Source organism: Anomalospiza imberbis, chromosome 2, assembly GCF_031753505.1.
Source record: "Anomalospiza imberbis isolate Cuckoo-Finch-1a 21T00152 chromosome 2, ASM3175350v1, whole genome shotgun sequence".
In the NCBI taxonomy this organism is placed as follows: domain Eukaryota; kingdom Metazoa; phylum Chordata; class Aves; order Passeriformes; family Viduidae; genus Anomalospiza; species Anomalospiza imberbis.
The window spans coordinates 5,529,717-5,555,322 of NC_089682.1; the positions used below are offsets into that span (position 1 = coordinate 5,529,717).

The following is a 25,606-nucleotide window of genomic DNA, read 5'->3' on the forward strand; positions in this document are numbered from 1 at the left end:
TTACTTCAGCTTTGCCGGAGTGCATCTGCCTGTCCTGGAGCCTGTCTGCAGCTGGCAGCCCCTGCCCTGCAGCCCTGCAGCCCTGCAGCCCTGCAGTGCTGCTGCTGGAAGCACTGGGCTTTGGGTTAATCCATAACAGCCAGGCTGGTCCAGATTCAGACTCATTTCTGGGCTTCATGGAGTTATGGGGCACTTTCAGACTTATGTGAGTTTGGAATACATGCATGGACTAACATGCTTCACTTTGCAAAATAATTGCTAAAATAAACACAATACAATGAGGATTGAGCTAATCAGTTTTTGTTTTTCTGGACAAATATGGTTACTGCTCAAGCAAAAACTCTCAGAAAATCTGATAATCGCTCGTGTCACCCAGGAAACAACAGACAGCAGAGACACTTTTCCTAAATGTAAATACTTAAGCATTCTATAACTTAATAAAAGTCTCCTACAAACTAGATTAAATTGAGAATATGAAGTAGCCACTTGGCAGCAGAAGAAGGAGAAGGCTTCCAAAATGGAATGATAGAACTGGGATTGTGGGGGTGGAGTTTGAATAGAAGTGTGTAATATCACAGGGTGGAAACTCAGAGTTTAAGGGTTTAGAATGCAGTAATAGATTTAAAGCAAGATGGAGGTTTTAGGGCAGAGGCTGGTCCTTCTTCTTCACCTTCTTCTCCGTGGGTTTGGGTGGTTTTGTGGAATTGGACAGAAAAGTCCCCATTGCGGGCACGGGTGGTTGGTTATTGGGTTAAAAGTGAAAATAATTGAGGTGTCATTTCTTAATTGGACAGTTTATAGTCTGCCTTAAAAGGCCTTGTAGAGAGACAGACACGGCTCCATTTTTAGTGTGTTAGAGTGAAGTGCTGTAGAACTCAGGGTTTGTGAGACTGTAACATGGATAAGGACTAATAAACATCTGAGTCCAAACAAGAAATACCATCTCATGGATTTAATCCCGACCCTGGCAAAAGGAAGTTAAGCCTCCACACTCTCCTGCTGCCTTCTTGGAGGCAAACATCCCCAGAGGTGAGAAGGAATGGCTCCTGGCGTGCCTCAGCCCTGCCTGGGGTGGGCAGAGAGGGGCAGAAGGGTGCAGCAGTGCCGTGATTTGCCCCCAGCCCTGCTGCTCCTGTGGCAGAAATGGGCTCTGGCCCTGAGGGATCAGCAAAACTCTCAGCAGCTGCCACACAGGCAGTGCACGGGTACCTGCAGCTGGCAAACTCACCAAAGCTCCTCCTGCTAAAATCTGGGCAGGAACAACCATCCTCTTCCCATCCACATTCCCTGCCCAGCCCCTGGAAGCTCCGTGTGAGCACACATGGCTGTTAAACACAATTTCTTTAATAATACTGTGGGTGGCATTTGGCAGACAAATATAATACATCACAATTTTCTCCTAAGCATTTTGAGAAACTATTGGCCGGATTGGGCCAGAGGCTCCCTTGACCAGGTGGTTTGGGCTCAGGGGCACACCTGGACCTGCTGGAGCAGCTGCTCTGCTACTTCTTGTCATTCCTGCTGACAAAGGTGAGGAGGTCCATGGCTGTGACCACACCAAACAACGTCTGCTTCATGGAGGAGCTGCCATTTCCACTGACTGGAAGCACAGAAAATTCTTAGTGGCAAAAAAAAAAAAAAAAAAAAAGAACACCACCACCCCCACCAGCCCACTCACCACCTTCCAGCTGTGCAGAGGCTGCTGTGCATTTATTAAAAGAAAACCCTAACAGGGACGGCGTCTGTCTGAGCTCTACCTCCACAGAAATGATGATGGAGCCTCCGTCAGATTACTGTGATCACACCAGAGAGGTTTTTTGCTGCAAATAACCCACCTTTCCCAGAGCAGGAAACTTAATTTTCCAGTTGTTTTTAGCCAACCTCTGTTCCAGTCCTGCTCCTATCACCACAGAACTTTTCAGAGCAAACTAATGAGACTCTCTAAAAGCAGCAGTCAGGCACCTTTCTACTCTGTTCTCATAACATCCTACACCACCATTAATGAAACTGCACTTCAATAATTGTTTTAACTGTCTGATAAATGTTTTCTTAAATAAAAATAAAACTAGCCACCAGAGCCCAAACACAAGATAAAATGCAAGCTCCAAAGGTATGGGAAGAAAGTAATAAATAAGGGGGTAGCTGTGACAGTATTAAAACAGCAGCTCTGGAAAAGCAAGTGGGTGTTGTTTGAAAATCAGAGCAAGAACTGCTGCAGACAGCTGGCTGATTATTTTTTGATGGGTGCCATTTAATTTGCTGATGCCATTTAATTTATATCAAAATGTGATACAAAAGAGATATTCCTTATTTTATGACAACGTAGCTGAGAAAGGAAATTCTGCCTGGCATTAATTTTGGTGACTGAATTGGAAACGTGCATCAAAGGCAGTTTTGAGTGTCAGATTTTTGTTTGCAACTTGTTGTGGGAACATGGATGGACTCGCAAGCTTCAGAGCTGATGGGGCTCTGGGGGAGCAGGCCCTGGGGAGGGAAGGTTTGGGATGTTTGGGCATGGTGGGTTTTGGAGGCTCCGAGTTGAGCAGGCAGCTGGGAGTGTCACCCACTGCTCACCTGAGGGATGCTTTGCATGCTCAGTGTGTAATCCCATGAAACCGGCATAATTACACCCTTCAGCTCTAATTCACAAGACCTAAACATGGCTCTTCTGACTGCTTTTCGTGTTGCTCACTTCTCCCAGCCAAGGTCAAATCTGTACTCCTTTTGGTGTAATTGTACTGGAAAGGTGTGCCAGGTCAGATGTGCTGAGCAGCACCTGCCACCACACCTTTTTTGGGTCAGAGGAGGCACAAGGGGTGGTCCCTGCTGCCACTGATGTGTCAGCAATCCTGATGCTGCTGTGGTGCTGCTGCAGGTGACTCTGCTGGGTTGGCTTGCTACACCAAGGGGAAGGTGGCTGTGCAGTGGATTGAGAATAAAACCAATAAAACCTGCTTTAATGGTGCTCCCAGACTGGCACAGCATCCCTACGCCCAGCCATGGTCCAGGTAAGGCTCACACACAGCTGCCCCAGGCTACACACCAGTGCCCCTGATGACCCATGCCACAAGGTTTGCTCATGGCCCATCCCAATTTTTCTCAGCTTTCTCAACTTAGGTACCTGAATTCCACACAGGCTTTGCCTATTGTGGCCAAATGCTCCTGCTGGTCTTGCCCCTGGGCTACAGAAGTCTACAGAGATCCCTAATTTCCCCCTTGCTAGCTTTGCCCCTCTCCCCTCATCTCTGTGGTGTCAGGAGGAAACATGGGTGAAGAGTGGACAGTTCCAGGGCTTTGCAGAGCAGAAACCCCTCGTGGTGCAGAGGCTCAGGGGCTGCACAGGTGCAGCAGATGCACTGACACCTGCCACAATCAGCTTGAGAATTTCCCTTTCCCCTCTCACACACTTGTGCCAGGCCCATGGGGAGTTTCTGCAGATACCTACACTGCATTTGCTCGTGTACAACGATAGCAAAGTGGTCGTTCTCCAGGATGCAGGAAAGCTTCCCAAGGCTGTCCTCCAGGCCGATCTAAACAGGACAAAATGTAACTTTTAAGGTTTTACTTCACCTGGCAGTGGCTGAGCTCTGATTTTGGACGGTGCTGATTCCCCAGCTAGATGAGCTCCCCTGTCAGTGCTTGGCTCCTGGTGTGAAAAGCTCCCATATCTGAGCCCTGCTGGTTCAGCAGAGCCTTTACAGGTGCTTGTCCTTACTCTCTTCTCCAAGATGTCACCATGGCCCTAACCACTCCTCTCTGCCTTCTCACTGACCTCTTCTCCCAGCTCCTCTCACACAACCCAGGGTGCTGGTGGTGCACCTCTCCCTTTCTGTCCCCAGACAGAGGCTGACACCATCCCCAGCCTCAGGGGTACCTTGGAGAACTGGTCGTAGGTGACCTTGGTGACAGGGTCTGAGAACTCCACGTTTCCAGCCAGCACGGAGCTCAGGGTGTTGCTGAGGGTCACCATTCCCAAAATGAGCCTGTAAGGGAACAGGGAGTTTTCCAGAAGGTCAGACCTAAGGTAGAACACACATTTTATGTAGGGGTTGCTCTGCTCTGGTTGAAGTCAGTTGCTGCAGTCAGTGGGAGGCACCAGGTTTCTCCTCACTTGAGCAGAACAAGGAAGTCTTTGTCCTCACCAAGCTGTTGGTTTCACAGTAGTTAAAATCTGCTGTTGCAGTCCAGGACTCAGCAGCTGGGAGAAGCAAAACCTGTGGGCTCTCCAGCTGCTTATTTGTGTGGGCTTCCCCTCAGCTCTCACTCCCCTGGGCTCCCCTCGCCTGTGCACTGATCCAGCATCTTCTGGTTTGATGGGCACTGGATTGGGCTTTAACTGAATCTTTTACAGGAGTTCTATTGATGAATCTTCACAATATCTTTTAGAATATCTTCACAGAATCTTTTATAATTATGTATCAGAGTCCAACACCAGAGCCCCAGCTCTGAATGACTAAATGGGACTCCAGCTTCATCATGACTGATTTTTCTGTACAAATGCCTGTCTCTGCAGTGAGCAGAAATAGTTACCCAGACTCAGCAACAACAGGAGCTTGGTCATATCCCTTCTCCTGGAGGATCTCAATTGCCTTTTCACAGCTGACTTCTGGGAGGAGAATGAGAGGGGCCGAGAGATTCAGTTTCTGCACCTTGATGTTCCACCACCTGTTGAAAGACAAATGGCAGCGCTGAGCTGTGACTGCTGCACAGCTGTGGCCTTCAGCAGGGGGGCAAGGCCAGAGGAGATGAGGGATAGTCTGTCTGCCTGAAAAGCCAGCCCCACTCCTACACCCAAAGCAGAAATGCCACCACGGCCAGGTCTTGTTGAAGCCAAGCTTTCCCTACGCCCAGTGTTCATGCAACTCCAGAGGCAGGGATGAGACCAGCAGCTGGCAAGGTGCTGAGCTGTCCTGAATCCAAGGAAACTATTGAGGGCTTCACTTCAAGCTCATAAATGGGTGACCTACCAGTTTAACTCCTTTGTTCTGTATCCTTGGTCCTCACAAGGCAGCACTTGCAGCTCCTGCAGGAGAGAGCCTCATAGAGATGCTCGTGTGACTTATGAGGGACAAGCTGAGCTTGTTTGTGGGGGAACACAAGCAGCTCCCAGACATCTCAGCCCTGAGTCCTTGCAGAAAAGGCAGGGCAATGCTGAAGCCTGGAAGGGCCAAGAGCAACTCTAACCAGACACAAGAGGCCTTGGAAATGTGTTAAGTTTTTAGGAAATATTTTACAATAGCTTTTGGTAAAGGAGAAGGCGACATTGGTAATACCTGCTGTCTTTAGAGCTTTTCTAAACAACTGGCATTTGCCCAGCCACACAAACTGGCATCAGCAGTTTGCCTGTGACTCCCTGAGGGGACTCTTTCCCCATGGTGTCCAAGGGACAGCAGAGTTGGCCATCTTTTCTGGCCAGCAGCTCTGGAAGGTGAAAATTTCCTGTCCCCTGCCTGAAGAGAGCTGCAGAGCTGTTTGAAAGGGGGCTTGCTACAACAGGGACCCACCTCCCCAGCAGCCTTTGAACATCAGATGTGCAGTAGAGAGAGGTTTTCAGAGGGTTTAGGTGGCCTGGGCTGCCATGTAGGAATGGATCAGCTACTCTGGGACAGAAATGGCTCCTTTATAGACTTTGATTGGAGAGCTGAGAGAGAACCACCCAAAAGAGAGGAGCTGACATTACAGCCTCCCCAGAGGGGTCTGGACTTTACTGTGTTTTTCCTAAACACTAAAAGGGAGCGTTTTCCTTTGAAGATAATTATTTCCAGACTCAGAAAGCTGATTCCCTTAGCACAGTTTATCCCAGCAGAAATTTTCTTACCAAGGCTTGTGCTCCTGGGCGTCATTTAGGAACCCATTTTTTACCATCCACTTATCATTCACAAATTTGGACCTAGAAATCACCAACAAAGAGCAATTTTATGAGGCTTCCAGAAGAAGTCGTGCTTTGTTTCGTGCACCAGACCACAGCACTGCCCCCGGGGCTCTCATGATTTTTGCAGCTGGCTGCTCTCAGCCCCTTTTAAGGTCAGCAGGAGCATCGGGTGCTCAGTAACTCTTCGAAGCACGCCAGCTATTTGCCTTCCTAACTTTAGGCATGCACGCTCAGAAAGTGTAGCTTGGCTGAGTCCTGCTCCGTGCAGTGAGTCAGTGATGAGGGGAAACAAACCCCAAGTGTCCCAACACCCATCCCCTGGTGACTGCCACAGGGATGTGCTCTTTCTCTCTGTTGTTTATTTTGCTTTTTTCCTGTGATCTGCCCAAGGGAGACTCCCAGCTCTGGGCTCACTGCGTGTGCCTTGCTATCAGATTTATTGGGGCGGTTCTCCAGAACCCCAAGCACCTGGGCTCAGCTCCTGTCACAGAAGGCCATGGGAGCTCCCACCCTGATGCTGGGAAGTAGGGGAGGAAGCAGGGCACTCACATGTAGTTCCGGACAGAGTCGGGCAGGATGACAACGCAGCGCTGACCTTCCTTCAAGTCCTTGGCAGCTCTCACAGCCACGGACATGGCACTGCCCGAGCTGCCCCCTGCACGGGCACCAAGGAGAGGGAGACAAGTGTCAGGGCTGCCCAGGACCACTGTCCTGGGGTGGGAGGCACAGGCTGTCCCAGATAAGGGTGCAGAGGTGGCACCTCGTGGCATGGTGGCTTTGGACACTGGGATAGGAGGACAGTCAATCCCAAAGCCTTGTAGGCTTTAGGGCCAGGCAGAGGTAGGGACTCATGGGATGTGTTCATATGGTGGCTCTTGGGCTTTTGAGGCAGCATGAAAGTCACCTCATGGACTTCATGAACCACTTCTCGTGGGGACTCTGTGGGCAGACCAAGGCCTGAAAGGTCCCATGCAGGGACATTCAGAACACACCACACCCTCCCTTCGCATGAGCAGAAGACCACGCCAGTTCTAGAGCTTCTGGCTGACATACTTGGCAGCCAAAGATTGGCTTTAAATGCACTGTAAAGACTGAAAAAAGCCCATAAACATTACATTCATGCTTGGAATACCAGGCCAACATGATGAGAAGGCTTGAATGCTCCCCGTGTCTGTGTGCACGCATGTGGTTTGCTGCACGTAGGGAAAGCAGGTCCCTGCTTTACAGAGGCAATTCTTCCACCACCAGTCTGAGTACTGGAAGTCAAACACATTCCACTATCTGTGTGCCAATTACACACTGCATTCAAGGCAGCACGTATTTTACAGCAGGTTAATTGTCCCTGGGTCACATTTTTCAAACAAACGAGGAACGGCCCTGAAAAATGCAGTTCAGGGAACACGAAGCTGTTCACAAATTATGGTTGAGTTCAAACAAGTGGTTTCTGTTGAAACACAGTGACTCCATGCCTGCTAGGTTAAATCAACATTTAAGTGTTTCATTACATATATATAGCCTGATCTTTTCCAAAACTCCCTGGATATGAGTGCTCAGGGCTTTTATCAGCTGTAACTATGAGTCTACATAGTGTCTGGTCCTGGAGGCAAACCTGTGTCTGTTTGCTTGGTGTCAGGGAAGGCTGAAAACAAGGCTGATGCTCTGTGGAGGCTCTTAGGGCACAGGCAGAGTCTGTGTGAGGGCACCTGTTCATTTTGGGAAGCCAGTGGGATCACTTACAGCTTGTTGGCACAGGGAGGAATACTCAGTAAGAACATCTCACACTTTCTTTACTTTCAGCCCTTCCTGGTCCAAACCTGGCACCTCTGGTGTGGCAGTGACAACGAGCACGGCCTCACAGAGCTGCTGGCAGAGCCCACCTGTCCTGCCCCAAGCCCCACTAATCCTCCCTTCAGCCTGTGTAACTCTACACTGCCTGAAGATCCAGTTCCACTGCAAAAGTGCTCCAGAAAGGAGAGAATTATTACTTCTATAATTACTGTGGCTGATGAGTCAGACCCCGGAGCAGACTGTGGGACACACCTCTGGAGTCTGCAGTGACCTCTGCACAGCCCGAGGCTCAGCCTTTCAGCCCTGCTGACCTAGCAGACACAAAATGCAGAGGGCACCTACTCTGGAGCGTTTTGGTCCCAAAAAGATGAGGTTCAGAAGGTTTGTTAAAAGAACAAACTGTTGTGGCTGCACTGTGCTTACCACACAATAACCCCTCCTCTCTGATCAGCCTGCGGGACATGAGGAACGAGTCTCTGTCGTTGCTTTTGTACCACTGATCGACCACCTGGAAGGAAAGCAAGGAGGATGAGTCTTGGCAATGTCATTTCAGGCTGCCCTGACCCTCTGAGGCACACCATGGTGCTGATGCCCACATCATCTGGCAGCTCTGAGCTGCCTTCCACACTTGTTGAAAGCATTTGTCAGAACATCCATGGTCTGGAGCTCTTGCTTGCAGACACCCACACCTTTCCAGCCAGCACCCTTTCCTTAGAGAGTTAGAGATGCCTGACAGGTCCAGAGTTAGGATGTGGAGGAGAATTTATGATTTCCCAGGCCAGGGTACATTAATGGTTGAGATTTTGCCAAAATGAGATCCAGCTACAAGAATCAGTCTGGATTATTAAGGTGACAGCTCTACAGCCATGTGCTGACAGCAGGGATGTAGTTAACACCTGGAAGAAGAAAGAATCTGGGGTCTGAGGCTGTGAGGGACCTTTCTAGAATGAGGCCAGGGCAACACAGGCAGCCTGTGTTAGGGATTTAAAGCCCTGTGGCAGCTGATACACTGAGAGGGAACTTGACAACAAGGAGCTACAAGGTTCATGATCTGATGTCTTACAGGGCTTGGATCTTGTCATCCAACCTGTGCATGGTGCAGGATTTCTGCTCTCTGTGTGTGGTGCCTGAGGCAGAGAAGGCTCAGGAAAGAGCAGCGTGATGGGGAGCAGCCTCAGCACAGACATCTGTGTGATCACAGCCAAAGGGGCACATCTGAACAATGGTGAGGCTGAGCAGAGGACACTCACACTGTGTTATATGCCTGCTTTTCACCTCTATCTGCCTTCTCCTTGTGAGTCAGCTATAATCAGAGTTACTCAGAAAGTAACCGGGTGTCCCAATCCCCCCACAACAGCTTGTTCTGCACTGGGCAGATACACCAGGGCCACCACACCTCTGGCCTTGGGAGCAGGCTGGATGCCAAGCCAGGGAGCAGGCAGAGGCCCCTCTTCACAGGGTTACTCACTGATCTGTCGAGGACAGTGGGGATGAAGTCGTGCCCAATGCCCTCCACCTCGATGGTTGTGGTGTTGGTCTTGTTCATCTCACTGGGCAGAGCAACAATGGAGCCGTCGGGGTCCACACCAATGATCTTGGAGAGAGACATTTTGTCAAACCAAAATGGGAATTCGGAAACAGCCAAACACAAAGCTCAAAGGAAAAGTTACCCACACCCTTATCAGCAGTGTTTCCTTCCCCTGATATTCATTAATATTCCTAATCACTGGCAGCATGGAGAGCTTCCAGGATATAAAGGTGCTGGTTTTCACTGTCTTTTTAAATAGATCCTAGGTAGTCTTCAGCTGTTGCAGAAGTGACTGGTGATAACTGAATGTTATCACTCTCAAGGTGTTTGTCATCACCCCTTTGGCAGAGCCTGCCACTTCCAAAGCCCAACCCTTAGGGCAGTGCCAGAGCTCCTTAATCTGCTCTAGATGAAGCCAGCCAGTGAGCTCCAACCTGTGGAAACCCATGGATACAGACATCCTTTCTGGATCTAGCTGTGCTAGCTGATGGTGACACCTCCCTGGTTATTTACAGCTTTGTGTCTGGGCTGAGGTGCCTGCCTCAGCATGCAGTTTAAGAAGGGATGGTGACACTGCTCCACGCGCAGCCGCGCGCTGCCAGGGAGGCAACCTCAGGTCCCAGTCCTCCAGTGGTGGCTCCACACCTCTCTGGTGGATCAAGGATCACTCCCACACTGACCAGACCAGTGTGTGCATGCCTCCAGTCTGCCTCGAAGCACGAGCTCTGCAGGATGAGCATTGTGAGTGATGTTAACCCTAAAGCACAGAGGGTTTTGCAGTGGCAGAGGAGAAGCATTTGCAGTCTGTGCCCCCAGAGTGTCCTGAACAGGGCAAAGCACCAGGCAGGGGGAGATTTTACTGGGGCTGTGGAAACTTTGGTCTCCAAGGCACTTGGATGGGTCCAGATCAACCTAAACATCACCAAATTGCTTCCAACAAAAGCCACCGTTTCTGTGAACAAATAGGTGCAGACAACACCTACTCCCTCAGGTGAGCCATGGGGTTAGGCAGGAAATGACATGCAGGGACAGGACAAGGGGGAACGGCTTTGAGCTGAAGGAGGGTAGATTTATATTGGATAATAGGAAGGAATTCCTTATTGTAAGGGTGGTGAGGCCCTGGCACAGGTTGCCCAGAGAAGTTGTGGGTGCCCCATTCCTGGAATTGTTCAAGGCCGGCTCTGAGCAACCCGGTCTGGTGGAAGGTGTCCCTGCCGATGGCAGGAGGGTGGAATGGGACAGCCCCTAATTGTCCCTTCCAACCCAAACCATTCTGTGATTCCATGAAAACCCCAGCAGTCCTACCTCCAGCCTTACCTTGCATTCCGGGCACTTTTCCTTCAGCTTCCTGGCGACACCAGTGATGGTTCCTCCTGTGCCAGACCCAATCACCACCATGTGGACCTTGCCTGCAGATCAGGGGAGAGAGAGGTTTGCAAGGGTTCAGCACAGCCCCAGCACGATCTCCCCTTTACTGAAAGCAGATGCAGAGCCTGTGTCTGGAAAGGTCAGGCAGAGGCCGTGCTGGTGGCCAAAGCCTGGTCCTGTGCAGAAGCTCAGATGAGCTTGCAGGATCTGAGCACAGCTGATCCTGCCTCACTGCAGGGAGCTGAAGGTGACCTCCAGACCTCCCACTGCAGCTCTCCATGATTTCTGCATCTTTGGCATCTACTGAACAGAGGGAACATCATGTGGATGTGTCAGGGCAGGTTTAGGTTGGATATTAGGGAAAGCTTCTTCCCCAGAGGGTGGCTGGGCACTGAACAGGCTCCCCAGGGCAGTGGTCACAGCACCAAGCCTGCCAGAGCTCAAGGAGTGTTTGGACAACGCTCTCAGGAACATGGTGTTACTTTTTAGGTGTCCTGTGCAGGACCAGAAGTTGGACTTTGATGATCCTTGTGGGTCTTCTCCAGCTCAGGATATTCTGTGATTCTGTGGCTTAAGTGGGAGGGAATATCTCAGCACACCCATCTTTTCAAACCACAGCATATCAAAGCAAGTCACACACGTGAATATCACTAACAGGCACAACTTTTCAGCCTGTGTTGGCATCCACAGTGGAGAGAGGGCTGAGCTCTGCCCTGGCACATGGCTCTGTCAGATGCTGCCCCACTGGCATTGCTGAAATTATACAGATTTAGGACTGGTAAGAGCAGAAATGGAGTCTGGCCTTCAAAACCTGATGCTGCAGCTGCATTGGGAAAGGGGGACCTGCAACCCTGGCAGCCAGCTGGAGCAAACCCTAACTCCAAGTCCTGGTCACATTTTATAGTGCTCCCAGAACTGGCAATAAATTTCACTTCTATCTGCACAAGCATGGACTGGGATAGCCCTTTATCCTCCCCCAGCCCTCACTTCCAGTGTCACTAGTTTGTGAGGTTTCAGTCTGTTTTGATTTGCAAATGAGAGTGCTGGATCAGATGCAGCCTTGCCATGCCCTGGTGGATTTATATTCCCCTCCAAGGCCTTGTGGGATCTCTTGTGGTCCCAGCTGGCAGGTCACTGTGGCCACCAAGAGACATGTTCTTTCTCCTTTAGGTACAACCTGAGTTTCTTAAGCCTCTGGTCTCCTCCCCCAGGCTTTTGCAATGGGAGGGGACATCTGGGAAGCCCTGCAGGCTGAGGTGTATCTGGAGTGGATTAGGAGAGGTTGCTACACCCTGTGTGTCAGTGTTATTAAGATAATACTGCCTGCCCCTAGAGAGGCCCTTTGGGCTGTTTCTAGACATTCAGGTCAGTAAGTGATGTAAATTAAGCCTCTCAGAGAGGGTTACAGCCCTCTGCACGTAGAGGCAGCAGCACAGACCGTACCTTCACACTGCTCCAGGATCTCCTCGGCCGTGGTGTCGTAATGAGCCAGGGGGTTGCTCGGATTTCGGTACTGTTTATTCCAGCAGAGAACAGCAGGAGTTACCGTGTGAAGAGCAGATCAAATACCAAACCAGCAATAGCTCCTGACAGAGCTGTACCCAAAGCATGCAGCTGTCCCCTCCTCTCCCTGCCAAGGGGGAAACTGCCACCCCACCAGGACAGGTCACAGGTATTCCTCCCGTTTGTCCCTTTGGGACAGACTTCCAAGCCCACTTGGGGTTTTTCCACACTGGAAGGTTAAGCGTGCCCACAAACACTCACTCTCCAGCACTTGGTGCCCATTAGGTGTGGGGATGGTTCAGAGGCTGGGAACTGTGGGCTGGAGAAGCTGTCCTGATCATCAGTCAGCTCTCATGCACAGAGGGATTTTGCAGCACTGATATTTGTGCACCCCACGTTCACACCCATGGACCAAAAATGAGCTGAAAAGCTCATTCAGTCTTTGAACTACTTTTTTCTCAGAAGGAAGCAGCTTGTCTGACTTTCCTGCACTCCAGGGGCTCCTCACTCAGGGGTCAGACTAAGTGCCCTCCTGTCCAAGACCCAGCACTGCAGGAACCTCTGACAGAAGTCACCAGGGTTTGCCCTTTACAGCTTGAGGTTTATTTTTGAGGCACAACAGAGGCTGCTAGCTAGGCTTTAAAAATGTTTGTTTTTTTTTTTTTTTCAGGTCAAAGTTAAATCTGAAGCAATTTGAGGAGTCTTTGAATTGTGCGAGAAAATCCAGCCTCGCCCACATCCAGGCTTTGGCAGAAGTGTTGCAGGTTTGGAAGTGTCCCTTATTTTGTTTCTGTCCCCCTGTGCTTTGCAGAGGAGTGATCAAGTTTCAAATGCCATAAAACACTGACGAAATCTGCCTCTGGTGCCAGTTCGAATGGAGCCCCCAAACACAGCACACTTGGAGAACACCCTATAAACTGTCTTGGGAAAGAGAGTCAGTGGAGGGACGGCCTTTACCTGGTCCAGGATGTGAGAGTTTGGGATTTCACTTTTCAGCTTCCAGGCAATACGGATGTTGGACTCGGGGGCATCAAAGCGGGTGCACGGCGTCCTCACGATTTCAGCACCCAGTGCCTTCAAAATATCGACCTTTGGGAGGGAAAAGAGGAGCTGCAGCACAACTGATCCCACACAGGGATGGTAACCTGAACCTGCCGGCTCAGGGCAGTGCCAGATGCCAGAGCAGCTTTGCACGCAGGAGACGTTTATCGTGTGGAGATACAATGTCCAATTCTGGACTCTGCTATCTCTGACTTGCTCCTAGCACCCCAGGGCCTCCTGCCTGAAGCTGGCACATGGATTCGAGCCTGGCCTCTTGCCCTGTCCTACTTGGAGGGCAGGCTGGGGACAGGGTGGAGGGAGGTGACAGTGTGCTGCTCCTTCATGCCAGAGGAAAAGGGCAGAGGGAACTGGACAGGGAACAGTGTCTTCTGCATGCTGGGACTGGAGCCCCAGCATGCAAGGGGGTGATCAAAAAGCTGGTTTTGCCCTAAGTTCCTTGTCTCACTAAAGACAGGGAAGGAGCAATCAGCCCTAGGGTGTCTCCTCTGGGAGACCCGGCTGTCAGTGGGACAGGGGAGTGTTGGGACACCTGGAGATGAAGCCCATGGCAGCTGGAGGTGGCATCTGATCCAGATGGAGCTTGAGTGAGATGTAGGTTGAATTGAGGGTGACACTTTGGAGAAGGGCTCGTTCTTGAGCCAGGTCAGAGTGCATGTCTGGCTTCACTGGCATGAATTCAGCTGAGTGGTCTGTGAGGCTCTTGGCTCACCAGTGAGGGATTTCTGCCATCTCCAGGACGGTGTGTTCACCTGACCATCAGCTCTCGTGCAAGTGACTTGAGACACCACCGTGAGAAAGCAGCTCTAAGTGTCTCCAGGTGAAAGAAAACCATAAATACACAGTGAGCCCAAGTGACCTGTCAGCTGTCAGAGGGGAAGTGAGCAGGACTGGCAGGATAGCCCTGGCACCTGCCTGCCTCTCCTGCGGAGCTTCACATGCAGCAGATCCTGCTCTGTTCCTCTGCAGCCACATACTGTGTTTGGCTCTCCCACCACCCCAGCTGCACTTCTGACACCAGACAGCCACCAGGCCATCCCAGGCTGCTTTTTTTCCCTCAAGAGGAAACGTTCTGAATAGCAGCTGTGGCAGTGGGTGTGCAAGGCTTGTTTGCCTTTAAAGGAGAGGGCTCCAGGGAGGGAGAGACACAGAGAGATAGAGAAAGATGTTCCCCAGCTGTGGGGTAAAACCATACAGAGCTCTGACCTTCTCCAAGCTCATTTTCTCTGGCAAGACGATGATGCAGCGGTAACCCTTCAATGCAGCCACCAGTGCCAGCCCAATTCCTGCGTGGTGGAGAGCAAAGGGAATTGGTTGACAACAGCATTTGGCACTTCCTACGTTCCTCCTCCTCCTGGATGGAACCATGAAATGGTCACTGACAAGCCACAGGTGAGGGTATCCTCCACGAGCCTCCTGGGATGTGCTGGGAGCACCAGGGAGTGTGGGAGGATGTGCTGACAGGCAAGTGGAGCTGCAGCATCGCTCCTGCTCCCAGGGGTGGCACTGAGAGAATGGCAGGGCTGGGGAGAGCTTTTCTCCCCTCACCGAGGCTCAGTCATCTTCCTGTGCTTTTGGAAACACAGGAGAGAAGTGATTTTGCTTCAGGAGTGCCTTCCCCTCCCCCTCAAGCACTGTCAGTTGTGGGGGACAGACACACAGGATTCTGCACGTCACTCCAAGCCGGCAGGCGAAGGGCACCTCTGCTCTGGTTTCACTGGGGTGATGGATGGAGCCAGCTGCTCCCAGCTAGAGCAGGAAGGTGAGGCAACAGGAAGGAGCAGCATGTCCCTGCCAGGGGCTGCAGGGAGCCTGGTGCCATTCCAGCTTCCCCAGGCAGGCAGGGAGCCAGTGTGATCCACGTGGGACACAGCTCTGGGGGAGCACAGATCCCCTTGGCTCCATGTCTGGAGGTGGCTGGGGTGACACAATGTGGTGGGGTGACAAGTGACAGCAACAAGGGCAAAAATCACAGGAATTCTCTTCCAACCCATCAGGGGAATGTTCTCTGGGAATCCCTGAGATTTCAAAACCTTCCCCGCCTGAAAACACCCAGGGTTGCCTGAGCCCCTGATGCTGGCTGCCTTGCCACAAGGAGACCTTCCAGGCACACCTGTGCAGGTGTGAGATCCTCGCAAGACCCTCAGGAATTTCAGCAAGGAGGCACCTCATCATCCCAGGAAGCCTATGGCCACCAGGAGGGGAGTTGAGGGGAACATGGAGCCAGAGCCCACCTTGTAACTCCAAGTGCAAGAGCTCCTCAAATCCCTGCTGCTCAGAAATTCCACCCTGCCCTGTTCCCAGGCAGAGGGAGCATCCCTGCCCTTCCCACCTGTGTTTCCTGAAGTGGGTTCAATCAGGGTGTCTCCTGGTTTGATAATCCCAGCTCTCTCTGCATCCTCCACCATCCTGAGGCCGATGCGGTCCTTCACGCTGCCCCCCGCGTTGAAGTACTCACATTTTGCCACTGGAAAGGGAAAGGAAGGGGAGACTCCATCAGGCACCAGCTCCTTGCTCCTCCAGGCCTCACTGGAGTTTTGGGACACCTTTTCCTGCTCTTCAGGACGGTCCTTTGCTCAGGGGAATGCATCCACCATCTGCTTTTCTGGGATTATCCATCAGCGCAGAGTCCTTCTTCCCCCCATGTTTCCTCCACCCTGGCTGGGTTTGAAGTCAACCTGGACAGCCCAGGATGGGTTTAAAATCAGCTGGACACAGTCATTGCAAGGTGGGAGGTCCCACACTGGTACAACACTCCTTGAGGACTCCTCTGTGGGCAAGGCTTAGCAGTAAGGTCTCCCTGTCTATCCTGGGGCATTGAGGTTTTTAACGGATATCTAAAAAGCTCCCCTTTTGCAGGGGTGATCTGTAGTCCTGACTGAGGTGCCATAAAAAATCCCAAACAATAGAAAGAACATTTTCAAGTGCCAGGCCAAATTACAGTTTCTTTCACTGAGCTAGCAACAAACCAAATAACTTTCCAAGGCGCATTCAGACTGTAAGGCACAGCTCAGTCCTCACTGGGGCCTCCACACCACAGGATTCTTCTTACCAAGCCTTTGATGAACATCTGCAACTGAACTGGTGCTACTGAGCTCTGTTTTATGAACAACAGGGAGAAATGGGGATTTCCAGGGGTGTTTCACTTCACCATGGCAGAGACAGCAACCTGGGGCTGAGAAATCAGCCCTGTAACTGAGCAGCCTGAACGGGAAAAGAAATCTTGCGCTCATCACTACATTTTATATTGCAAAGTGCCACAACTCCAGCTGCACAAGGATCCCTGGAGGCACAGAAAACACCAGGCGATCCCATCCAGCTGTAGCTGCTTCCTGGAGGCAGCTGTGCTGCAGGCATTCCTGTGTTTCCTGGGGAAGGGGCTCTGTGCTGGCACATGGCTCAGACAGGACCGTGGAGCTGCTCTGCCTGTTCTGCTCTCCTTCCCCTCCTGTGCCAGGGGAGGGAGACACCATCCCAGAAAATGGGATCTGCCCGCCTTTCCCGGCACCTAAAAGCACCCGCCAGACCTCGTCCAAGGGACAGGCTGCTCCAGAGCTGCACCAGGCACTGCACATCTGTCCTCCCACCTCCACCAGCTCTCTCCCATGGTCTCCATGTGTCCCCTCAGCTCTCGTTGCGGGCAGGGTGAGGCAGTGCAGTGTGGAGGTCACAGGATTGGTGGCCCAAGGATCCCAGATGCTGAGAAGGGATCAGGTGGGAAAGCCCAGCGTGCTCCCCATGTGCTCAGTGGGGTCTGGCTGCCCTGAGGGTTCCCAGCTGTCACACAGCACTGCAAGGTGCAGCTGTGCCACTGCATTAAGGATGAGTGCTCTGCAAGTCTCTCCTTACTCAGCTGTGTGACACCCATGGCACTCTCTGCCTCTCAGAATCTGCCTTTCTGCCCAGTTTGGATCAAATTAATTATTAGCGTTAGGAGTTACAGGAAAGGAGACTGAAAAGTCCACATGCACAGATCTGAGTCTGTCATCCTTGTGGTTGTGGAGGACCAGCCTAAAGCCAAGCCTTACCTGAGACAGCAGCAGCTAACATCTCCTTAGGGAGAGGGCTCAGATCCATCCCCAGATTTAGGCCAGCTCTGCTCTGAGCTTTTGCTGCTGTTATCTGGCTGGAGAGATGCCTCACTGCCATTGCCCCCCTGCTCATTGCTGCTCAAAACCTCCTGTTTGGCCCAAGAAATTACTGCCTAATAAACAGGAGAGCCCAACATGAGCCACATCTGCCCCTCCCCATCAGTGTTCCTCTCACAGAGCCTCTTCTGAAGCCCCCCTCCAGCACCACCCCTCACCCTCACCTCGTGGCATCAAAAAACCTGGTGGGAAGGGGACACTCACAGAGCTCACACTTGAGCCCATAGGACTTCCCAATCTTGTTGATTTGGACCATTGGGGTGCAGCCAATTTTCTTGAGGATATTGGGCAAGATCTTCTTTTCTTCTGTCCTGAAATAATGCAGGAAAAAAAAAAAAAGTCAAATCAAAGCTATTGTTGTGCAACATGAGTCTAGAGAAAATCTGAGTGAGGTTTCAGGAACTTTATCAAGGCCACCAAAAGACACCCCAACTCCAAGAGAAAAAGTCCCCATCAACAATTAGTGGCACCAGGAGTTAGTTACAGTTCTCCATCATGAGTTATTAGGTCTTTTACATAAAAAGTAAGCTAATTAATTTTCAGGGTTGTTCTGAAATGTCTTGCTCTGCAAAACCCTAGGTTAGATCTATAATGAGTGAGAAGATGCTGGCAAGCCTTAGGATTTTATGGTGTGGGTGAGAAAACCAGGACACACAGCACAAGGCTCCTCCTCTTTTCCCCAACCTGCCCAGCCTCATCTCTGCTCCCCACGTTTCCAGCTGCCTCTGGGCCAAGAGTTGCTGGCCAGGACTCCCAAACTTGCAAGGATGGCTCCAAGCCATCAGAGAAGCCCAAACCTCAGAGGGTTCTGGCAGGTGTTTTGCAAACAGTTAAACCCAGCTCTGTGATCAGTGAAATCCAGCTACCCGGATTGGCCAGTCAGACTCCAGCAGAAGCCAAGAACCACAGCAACTGCAACCTGAAAAAGGCCTGTTTGCCCAAGACACCTTGCCAGGGAACTCACACCCTCGAGCTCTTTCACAGATCGATGAGAGCGGTGTTTATTTGGGCCACATCCTGGTCACAAGCCAAGGACATCACTTTGCCAAGGGGTGACAAGCCCCCGTTCCCTCACTGCTCAGCTCTGCTTTGCACAGCTCTCACCTCCCATCATCCCTGCACCCCTGAGCTGGAGCTGTCCTGTCCCTGTCACGGCCAGGCAGGTGGCTGTGTGCTGGCAGGAAGCCCGAGTGGTGCAGGGGTGACACGCTGGGTTACTCAGGGACATCACACCCCTCCCTCCAGGTTCTGCAAGTGGGATATGAACACCTCTTGTCCTGCAGGAGTACGGGGTTTAGTGAAGGTCTTTACTACCAAGAGGTTCCAGCCTCCCTGCATCTTTAGCCCAGAAATTATGGGATGTGCTGTTACCTCTCCCTCTGTGGGAAGTGTTTGCAGAGACACCTCAGGCTCCACTGAGTGCTGCCAAATGTGAGGCAATACCACAATAAACGAGCTTCCCCCACAGCTGCAGCCATTGCCCATCTGCTCCAAAAGCCACTGAAATGCTCGGGGATTTCCGTGGGGCTGAGCCATGGCTCCTTCAGGTAAGGTTTCACTGGAGCCTGGCTCTCTTGAGAGTGACCCGAGTTACTGCATTACACATCTGGATTGCATCCTGCACATGCTGGTATCAGTTCAGGACAGCAGACAAGGATAGTTTTCCCCTAAGATTCCAGCTTTTAGTCATGGCTTGCTATTCCTTGAGATGTCCAGGGAAAAACCAGTCCTGGCAAAGCAAAGGATTCCCTCTGAGGTTATGCTGGGTCAGAACCAGATCGAGGGATGTCAGACCTAGCCTACCTCTGTATCTCTCAAAAAATTTAAATATTTAATATTCTTAATTAAAATAAAATCTTGTTTCCTCCCTCTGCTTCTACCCCAAAACTCAATCAGATTTCAGCTGGGAGTCTCAGGAAGTCCAGAGATTTTTGCTTCATTGGCTGCCATCTGTGGTTTACCCAGAGCAGGGAAACCCAACCACCTCTCCCTCCAAGCACTGCTGCAGAGGTGTGACATGTGCAGGGTATTTTCTACCCTTCTGCACAGTGGGTTATGTTTCAGCTCTTGCCCCGTTAGCAGGGGCAGCCAGACTCCATTCCCAGAGCAGTGTTTGATGCCCAGGGTTGGGGAATGTCTCTCCTTCTCCTGTCTGGGGGTGGGATGGGCCCAGCCACTGGCACCACCATGGCACCCTGATGATAAATGGTTAAAAAAAAAAAAATTATCCTGCTCAGAATGATAATTGAGGAAAAAAAATTGACTGAAAAGAGTTGATTCTATCCTCGGGCACCAGCTGCAGGGGCTGCACTAAGCGAGTGCCTGGATGCACAGCTTGCTGGATCAGCTCCAGGGCTCTGCATTCCATTCCTCCCTCCTTCATGGGCCAGACTCAGGGGCTGCTCTGGGCTACCCACATGCTGGTGGCTGTGCCCTGGCCTTGTCCTGCCTGCCATGTGGTCAGGCATGACCATGCAGAGCAGTGCTGCACTTCCATGGCCTCCAGTTCCTGGAGCTGGATTACAGGAGTTTTACTCCACTTGCTGGAGTGGAGTATCACATCTCTGCACCGCAGGGACGTGTCTGCAGTTCCTCTGACATTTATGGGACAGCCTTATCTTTAGTAGCTTGTCTGTGTCTGGTTTGCAGGGTCATTAAAGCACCTCTTGTCAAGACTAGTCTGGGCCCTCACGTCACCCTGGGAGGGAACCTGCTGCTGTGAGGGCACGAACAGCTCAGAGTAAGCACTTTTTTCTGCACTGTGGCCATTTGCTACTGACATAAAAGCCCAGGCCCTGGTAATCCATTTCTGTGAAGGCCTCAGCCATCTAAAATAAGATGCCCCAAACAAACAGATGCTCTGGAAAACACAGAGCCCAGACTTGAGCCAGCCACTCCTTCTGTGAAATAAAAGGGAGTGAAAAAGATCTTCCTGGAGAGGAGCTACTAAGCTGCTTTTGCCATCTGTAAAATAAACCATCATTAACACAACAGCTGGCTTCTGGCCACGACCATCCTGGTGTAACAAGAGAGCTTCACCTCCAGGAAAAGGTGCTGAACTGCACCCTGAAGTAAGCAGCATGGAGGAATTACTTACAAGGGAACACAGGAGTGTGGAGACTTGCTGGCTGGCGTTGTGGCTGTCCATGTGCACTTACTGGGCAAGTTGGGAAGGGTCCACGTGCTGTCCTGACTTCCTGCACCCCTGCCATTCACCAGGGGGCACTTCTTACTCAGCTCCTGTGGGGTGGAAATAGAGGTCACATAGACACCTGGGAGAAAAATAGCTGCAGAAGGGAAAAAAAATGGCATTTGGGTGTGAAGGCAGGGTGGCCAGGCTGCTTGGAGCTTCCTGCTGGCATTTCAACCACATGGATCTAGGTGGGTAAGGAGGTTGTAGGGATGGAAGGAGGCTGGAAGGAGATGAACAGATGAAAGGGTGTTGTAGTGAGGGGAGTGTCAGTCCCTTCTCCCAGGGAGCAAGTGGTGTGACAAGAAGAAATGGACTCAGGTTGTCCCAGGGGAGATTATATATTAGAAAAACAATTGGATTATACATTAGGAAAAAATGTCATGAAAGGGTTGTAAAGCATTTGAATGGAATGCCCAGTGAAGTGGTGTAGTCACCATCCCTGGAAGTGTTCAAAACTCCTGTGGATGTGGCACTTGAGGACACAGACTCAGGGGGAACAGGGTGGTGTGGATTCATAGCTGGACCTGATGATCACAACAGCCTTTTCCAACCTCAGAAATTGCATGATTCCATGACAAAACTGTTCTTTTGGAGTGGTGTGCTAGACCCCATATCTAATCTGGGCATCCTCTCCGTTACATCTTCTTCCCCATCTCAAAACCATTGCCTCCACTAGAAAATTTCATGCTCCTAATTTAATTATTTGGTCAAGAACAGCTTTTTTCACCCTAGCAGTGAAGAACCTGCAGGTAAATCAATCCAGCAATAATTGGAGAATGCTTTTATGGTGATGGTGGGACTTAGAGGTCACCTCTGCTCTGGCATCCAAGTGTACTAAAATTGAGAAAAAAGAACCAACACAAATAAAACAGCAAAGGGCAGCAAAGGTGCTCAGGGGTACTGAGCAACTCCCACAGTAAAGCAGCTTAAAGACAGGAGGACTCATCAGGCTGGAAATGAGACAAGAGGCTGGTGCTGAGAGCAGGCTGTAAATCCTAGGGGAGTTGAAGGTGCATCAAATAATAAGCAATAAATAGTAAGGCAGAATGGAATTATCAGGAACAACTACAGAGGCAAAGCAGATAAAAATTGGAATGAGAAAAGGGTTAAACAAGTTAGAAAAGGCTGAGTTCAGTAGCAGATTTAAAGCACACAAGCCCTGATGGCATCAGTACTCTGTAGGAAGGCAATTTTCTGTGCTGTTCTCTCTATATTGCTGCTGCATATACAGACAAAAGGAAGAGTCTGGGCTTAAAATTTATTTTCAGCATCTGCTACTGAACAATAGCAGAAACAAGGGTTACATGCAGGTTTGATGTGACCTCCCTGCTCTGAGCCTCTCTGAAATCCATCCACCACTTGTCTGTGCTAAGGAAACAAACCGCATGGAGAAAACCCACATGAGTTTTGGTATCTGTATGTTCCTTTTCAGGCTTGTTCACAGAATGAATTTACCTTGATTCAACCATTACTGAATAAAGGGACCTTGAAATTCCATAGGGTCATGGATGGAGACTTGTGTCTCACTTTGACTGATGATGAAAGCTGCTTTGTCTGCCCTGTCTCCCTACACCTCTGTGGTGGTGCATTTTGCAATTAGAGCAAATCTAACCCTTTCCTTACCTTTGCTGCAGCAGAAATGGTCAAAGACATGATGTTGGACATTCCTTCTGCATTTAACTTCAGACTGAGAACAGAGACATCATTTTGCCATCTCACAGAACCAAACCAGTGACTCAAAGAAGAAACTTCCCATTTCTAAACACAGAGAATTGCCCGCAGTAGGGCTGGACCTGCTGCCACATGGAGGGGCCATGGGAAATCCAGTTTAGTTTAGCTGGGGAGCTTCATCTCCCCGCCAGGCCATGAAGCCACAGGCTTGTCCCCCCTCAGTCCTTGGGCTCCCTGCCAGTAGCTGTGGCTAAGTCCTGATTATCTGAATTCTTAGTGGCTTGACATATGAGCCCATGGGCATCCTTAATTACCATTTCTGCCATCCTCCTCCTGCTTGCCTGCTCCTTTCACCCTCCTGGTGGGAGTTTTTCTTTGCAGCAGCGTGGTAGGACAGCCCGAGGTCCACGCCGTGATTCCCTGGTGGTTTCCACGCTGGCCGGGAGGATGGGGCTGGGGTTTGGTCCCTGAGGGCTGGGCTGTCCCTGGAACACAGAAACACACCCCACTGTTACTCCAGCAACAGCAGAGGGATGGAACAGCCCATGGTGTGTGGCTGAACCTTCTCCTTATCCAGAGGCGCCACAGCATCTCCGAAGAGGGAGGTCAACAACCTCCTGCTGCAACCTGGCTTCACAACTAAAGCAGACAGTGAACTCTGGTCCAGCCCCACACCAGGCCCTCAGCCACCTTTTCTTCTCCAGAGACACCACCCCCAGCCTCAGAAAGCAGCAGGAAACCACAAGGGTGCAGGCCAGTCACTCCAAAATGCCTTGGATCCTGCAGCCAACAAAAGCTTTCCCAGCAAACTTTGCTTCCCAGTGCTCTTCCTCACCACTGCTGCTCATTGGCAGGGATTAAAGGGGAAAAATGATTCATTTCCTTGCAAGCCAGGATTTATGCTGGCCTTGAGTATATCTCCCAAAGCAAACCTGTGTTTACATATCTAATTAGCTGGGAAGGAGCAAAAGTCACCTGTGGGTAAAGGAGAGATAAACCAGAGTATCAGAGGTGGTCAGCACGCTTTCACAACTGAGCTCACCAGTTACCACCCAAAATGCTGGCTGTTGGAATTCTAGATATTGAGAATTTTAGATTTTTTGTGTTGAAAGACTCTCAAGAGAACACTACATTTAACCTGAAGCCATAGAGAAAACTTCCAAAATTGAATAATAGCACTAAGATTATGAGTGTGTAGTTTGAATAAAAGTGTGTAATATCACATAGTAGAAAACTTGGAGTTCAAAGTTTTAGAATATAGTAATATATATAAAACTAAGATAGACGTTTTAGAGCAGTAGCTAATCCTTCTTCTTCACCTTCTTCTTCATAAGTTTAAGTAGTATTTTGTAATTAGACAAAAAACTCCGCATTGCAAGACATAAGTAATTAGTTATTAGATTAAAAGTAAAAATAATTTGTGTCATTTCTTAATTAGATAGTTTTTCCTTAAAAGACCTTGTAGAGATAAATACAGAACCATTTTGTAATTTGTTAGTGAAATACTATAGAACTCACAATTTATAAGACTATAATATAAATTAAAAAAAATAAACATCTAAGTCCAAACATAAAATACCGTCTCAAGCACTTTCAATCCCAACCCTAACCTCCCAAAAATATAAAAAGATAAAAAATCAACAACTGCCAAAATAGATTTTGTGAGGATTTTTCCTCCCTTTTCCTGGTGAGGCCCATCTCTACCATAATCGTGGTGGGGTGGAAAGGGACAAGGCAGGAGGGTGAAATTATCGGGGCTGCAGGGCCTCACCACAGCCCCCTCTCCCTTCCAACCCTGGATCAGGAGGGCTTCATGGAAGGAAGAGCATTATTGGCTCCCACCTTCTAAAATGAGGTTGCATTCTCCTCACTCTGTTCAGTCTCCCTGATACCTGATACAAAAATAAGTCAAGAATGGGGTTTCCATTTGTTCTCTCACCCAAAGTGAATGCAGACATATTTTCTAGACACACAGGGAACAAAGAAGCAAAGGCTGGCCTAGTCAACATCTACATTCCTCTCTGCTGGAGAGTGCCTCGTGTGTCTCCTCAAGGGCTGGGTAATTCCTGGTGCTGCAGGAATGGCATGAATGTCCTCCTTCCATTACAAAACACTCTCAAATCACTGCATTTCTGTGATCAGAGTCTGGATTCACATTTACATTAATATGTGTCAAAACCCCCACAGTGGCTCTGAAGGTAACTTTGAAAACTGCCTGAAGTGTGGAACCCCCAAAATGAGACAGCAGATGGCCTGAAATGGCACCAAAGGATGGGAAGAATCTGGGACTGTTGGAGGCCTTAACACAGCACTGGCTGAGTTGGTCCCTTGCTGCCAGCCTCAGTGACATCCATCAGCACAGGCTGGGTGGGGACAGCCGTGGTCTGCAGCCAGGGATGGCTGAGAGGAGCAATGTCCAGTGCAAACATCTCCCCACACTGCCTCCAGTGCAGTTTTAGATCACAAAGTGAAGACACATCCTCTCTGGATTACCAAAACTCTTACCTGGGTCCCAATACTCCTCCCAGTCCCTGGCTGAAGGCCCAGGTGTGATCTGGTCAGCCACCAAATACACCTGAGCCACTGCAGTGTCCACACAGCCCCGTTACTTGCTGCTGAATGGAGAATCTTGAGAGGGCACAAGACTGGGCAAAGGATAAATGGAAATCTCCACTGGAACTGGGAAGCAGGCCAAGAGACCAGGAATGATAACACCCAGCTGCTGCCACTTAATGAAAATATATGACAAGGAACACAGGCTAATGTTTACAGAGCACTCTGCAGATAGGAGATTGCAGTTATCAGGTTATCAGACTGCTCTGATAACTTCAAGGGGAAGAAAATCAAGATGCTCATTAAGTAAAGTGAGGGAAAGCCTAGATGAAGTCAGCAAGGCAGAAAGAGGGACATGCAAGCTCGCTCCATTAGAAGCAAAATGCCTTTTTCTTGCCTTATTCTAAAGTATTAGCATTGCTGCCATTGAGCAAGACAAATGAAGCATCAATTTAACAGAATGATGGAGTGACCCAGGCTGTGAGGAACCTCGGGAGGTCCCAGTCCCGCCTCTTGCTCAAAACTGGGGCACTCTAAATTCAGCCCAGGCTGCTCAGGGCTTTGCCCTCCTTAGATCTTGAAAACCTCCAAGGATGGAGTTGTACAAGCTCTCCAGAAGACCCTCTCCACCACCCCACTGACCTCGTAGTGTGAAGCCAAATCCTCCCTGCTTGCCTGATTCATTCAGGACTTACTGAAGGCGCAGCTACTCCCCAGGTGAGAATCAGCCTTTGCACAGGATGGGGAGCAGGGGCTGCCAAATTCCAAACCTCCCCACGACACTGAGGGTCCCCATTTCCCAGGGAGGGAACAGATGAGCCACTACTCACCCCTGCAGCCTGTCAGCCAAGTGTCTGAGCTGAGCCTCAGCCCCAGTTAATATGTGCTGGTGGCAGGGGACACGATTGGGTCCTGCCCCACAC

The 25,606-nt window shown here is 50.3% G+C and overlaps 1 protein-coding gene across 2 annotated transcripts; it reads right to left on the reverse strand.

Moving 5' to 3' along the window:
• Positions 1-1,299: 1,299 nt before the first annotated feature.
• LOC137468190 (cystathionine beta-synthase-like) lies at positions 1,300-23,190 on the reverse strand. 2 transcript variants are annotated; one of them, XM_068179643.1, is made up of 16 exons: positions 22,445-23,190; positions 20,364-20,506; positions 17,471-17,577; positions 15,451-15,585; positions 14,325-14,404; positions 13,017-13,148; positions 12,000-12,069; positions 10,506-10,597; positions 9,129-9,254; positions 8,084-8,168; positions 6,422-6,527; positions 5,819-5,890; positions 4,531-4,665; positions 3,875-3,983; positions 3,446-3,530; positions 1,322-1,600 (listed from the first exon to the last, which is right to left on the reverse strand). In XM_068179643.1, exons 1-16 carry the CDS (start codon positions 22,454-22,456, stop codon positions 1,503-1,505), a joined length of 1,587 nt encoding a protein of 528 aa, XP_068035744.1. In that variant the 5' UTR covers positions 22,457-23,190; the 3' UTR covers positions 1,322-1,502. The 2 variants fall into 2 exon arrangements, with proteins under 2 accessions (XP_068035743.1, XP_068035744.1); XM_068179642.1 differs by lacking the exon at positions 22,445-23,190 and having other exon boundaries at positions 1,300-1,600; positions 20,364-20,671.
• Positions 23,191-25,606: the final 2,416 nt, after the last annotated feature.

What these genes read in the sequence shown, in the direction of transcription:
- LOC137468190 (XM_068179642.1), bottom strand. Translation starts at nt 20,578, where the DNA reads ATGCCATTTTTTTTCCCTTCTGCAGCTATTTTTCTCCCAGGTGTCTAT. An exon ending in GACTCTGTCCGGAACTACAT is followed by an intron (nt 5,891 to 6,421) that starts GTGAGTGCCCTG and finishes GGTGATTTCTAG; the next exon opens with GTCCAAATTTGTGAATGATA. An exon ending in GCCCAGGAGCACAAGCCTTG is followed by an intron (nt 4,666 to 5,818) that starts GTAAGAAAATTT and finishes GTCTTTCAACAG; the next exon opens with GTGGTGGAACATCAAGGTGC.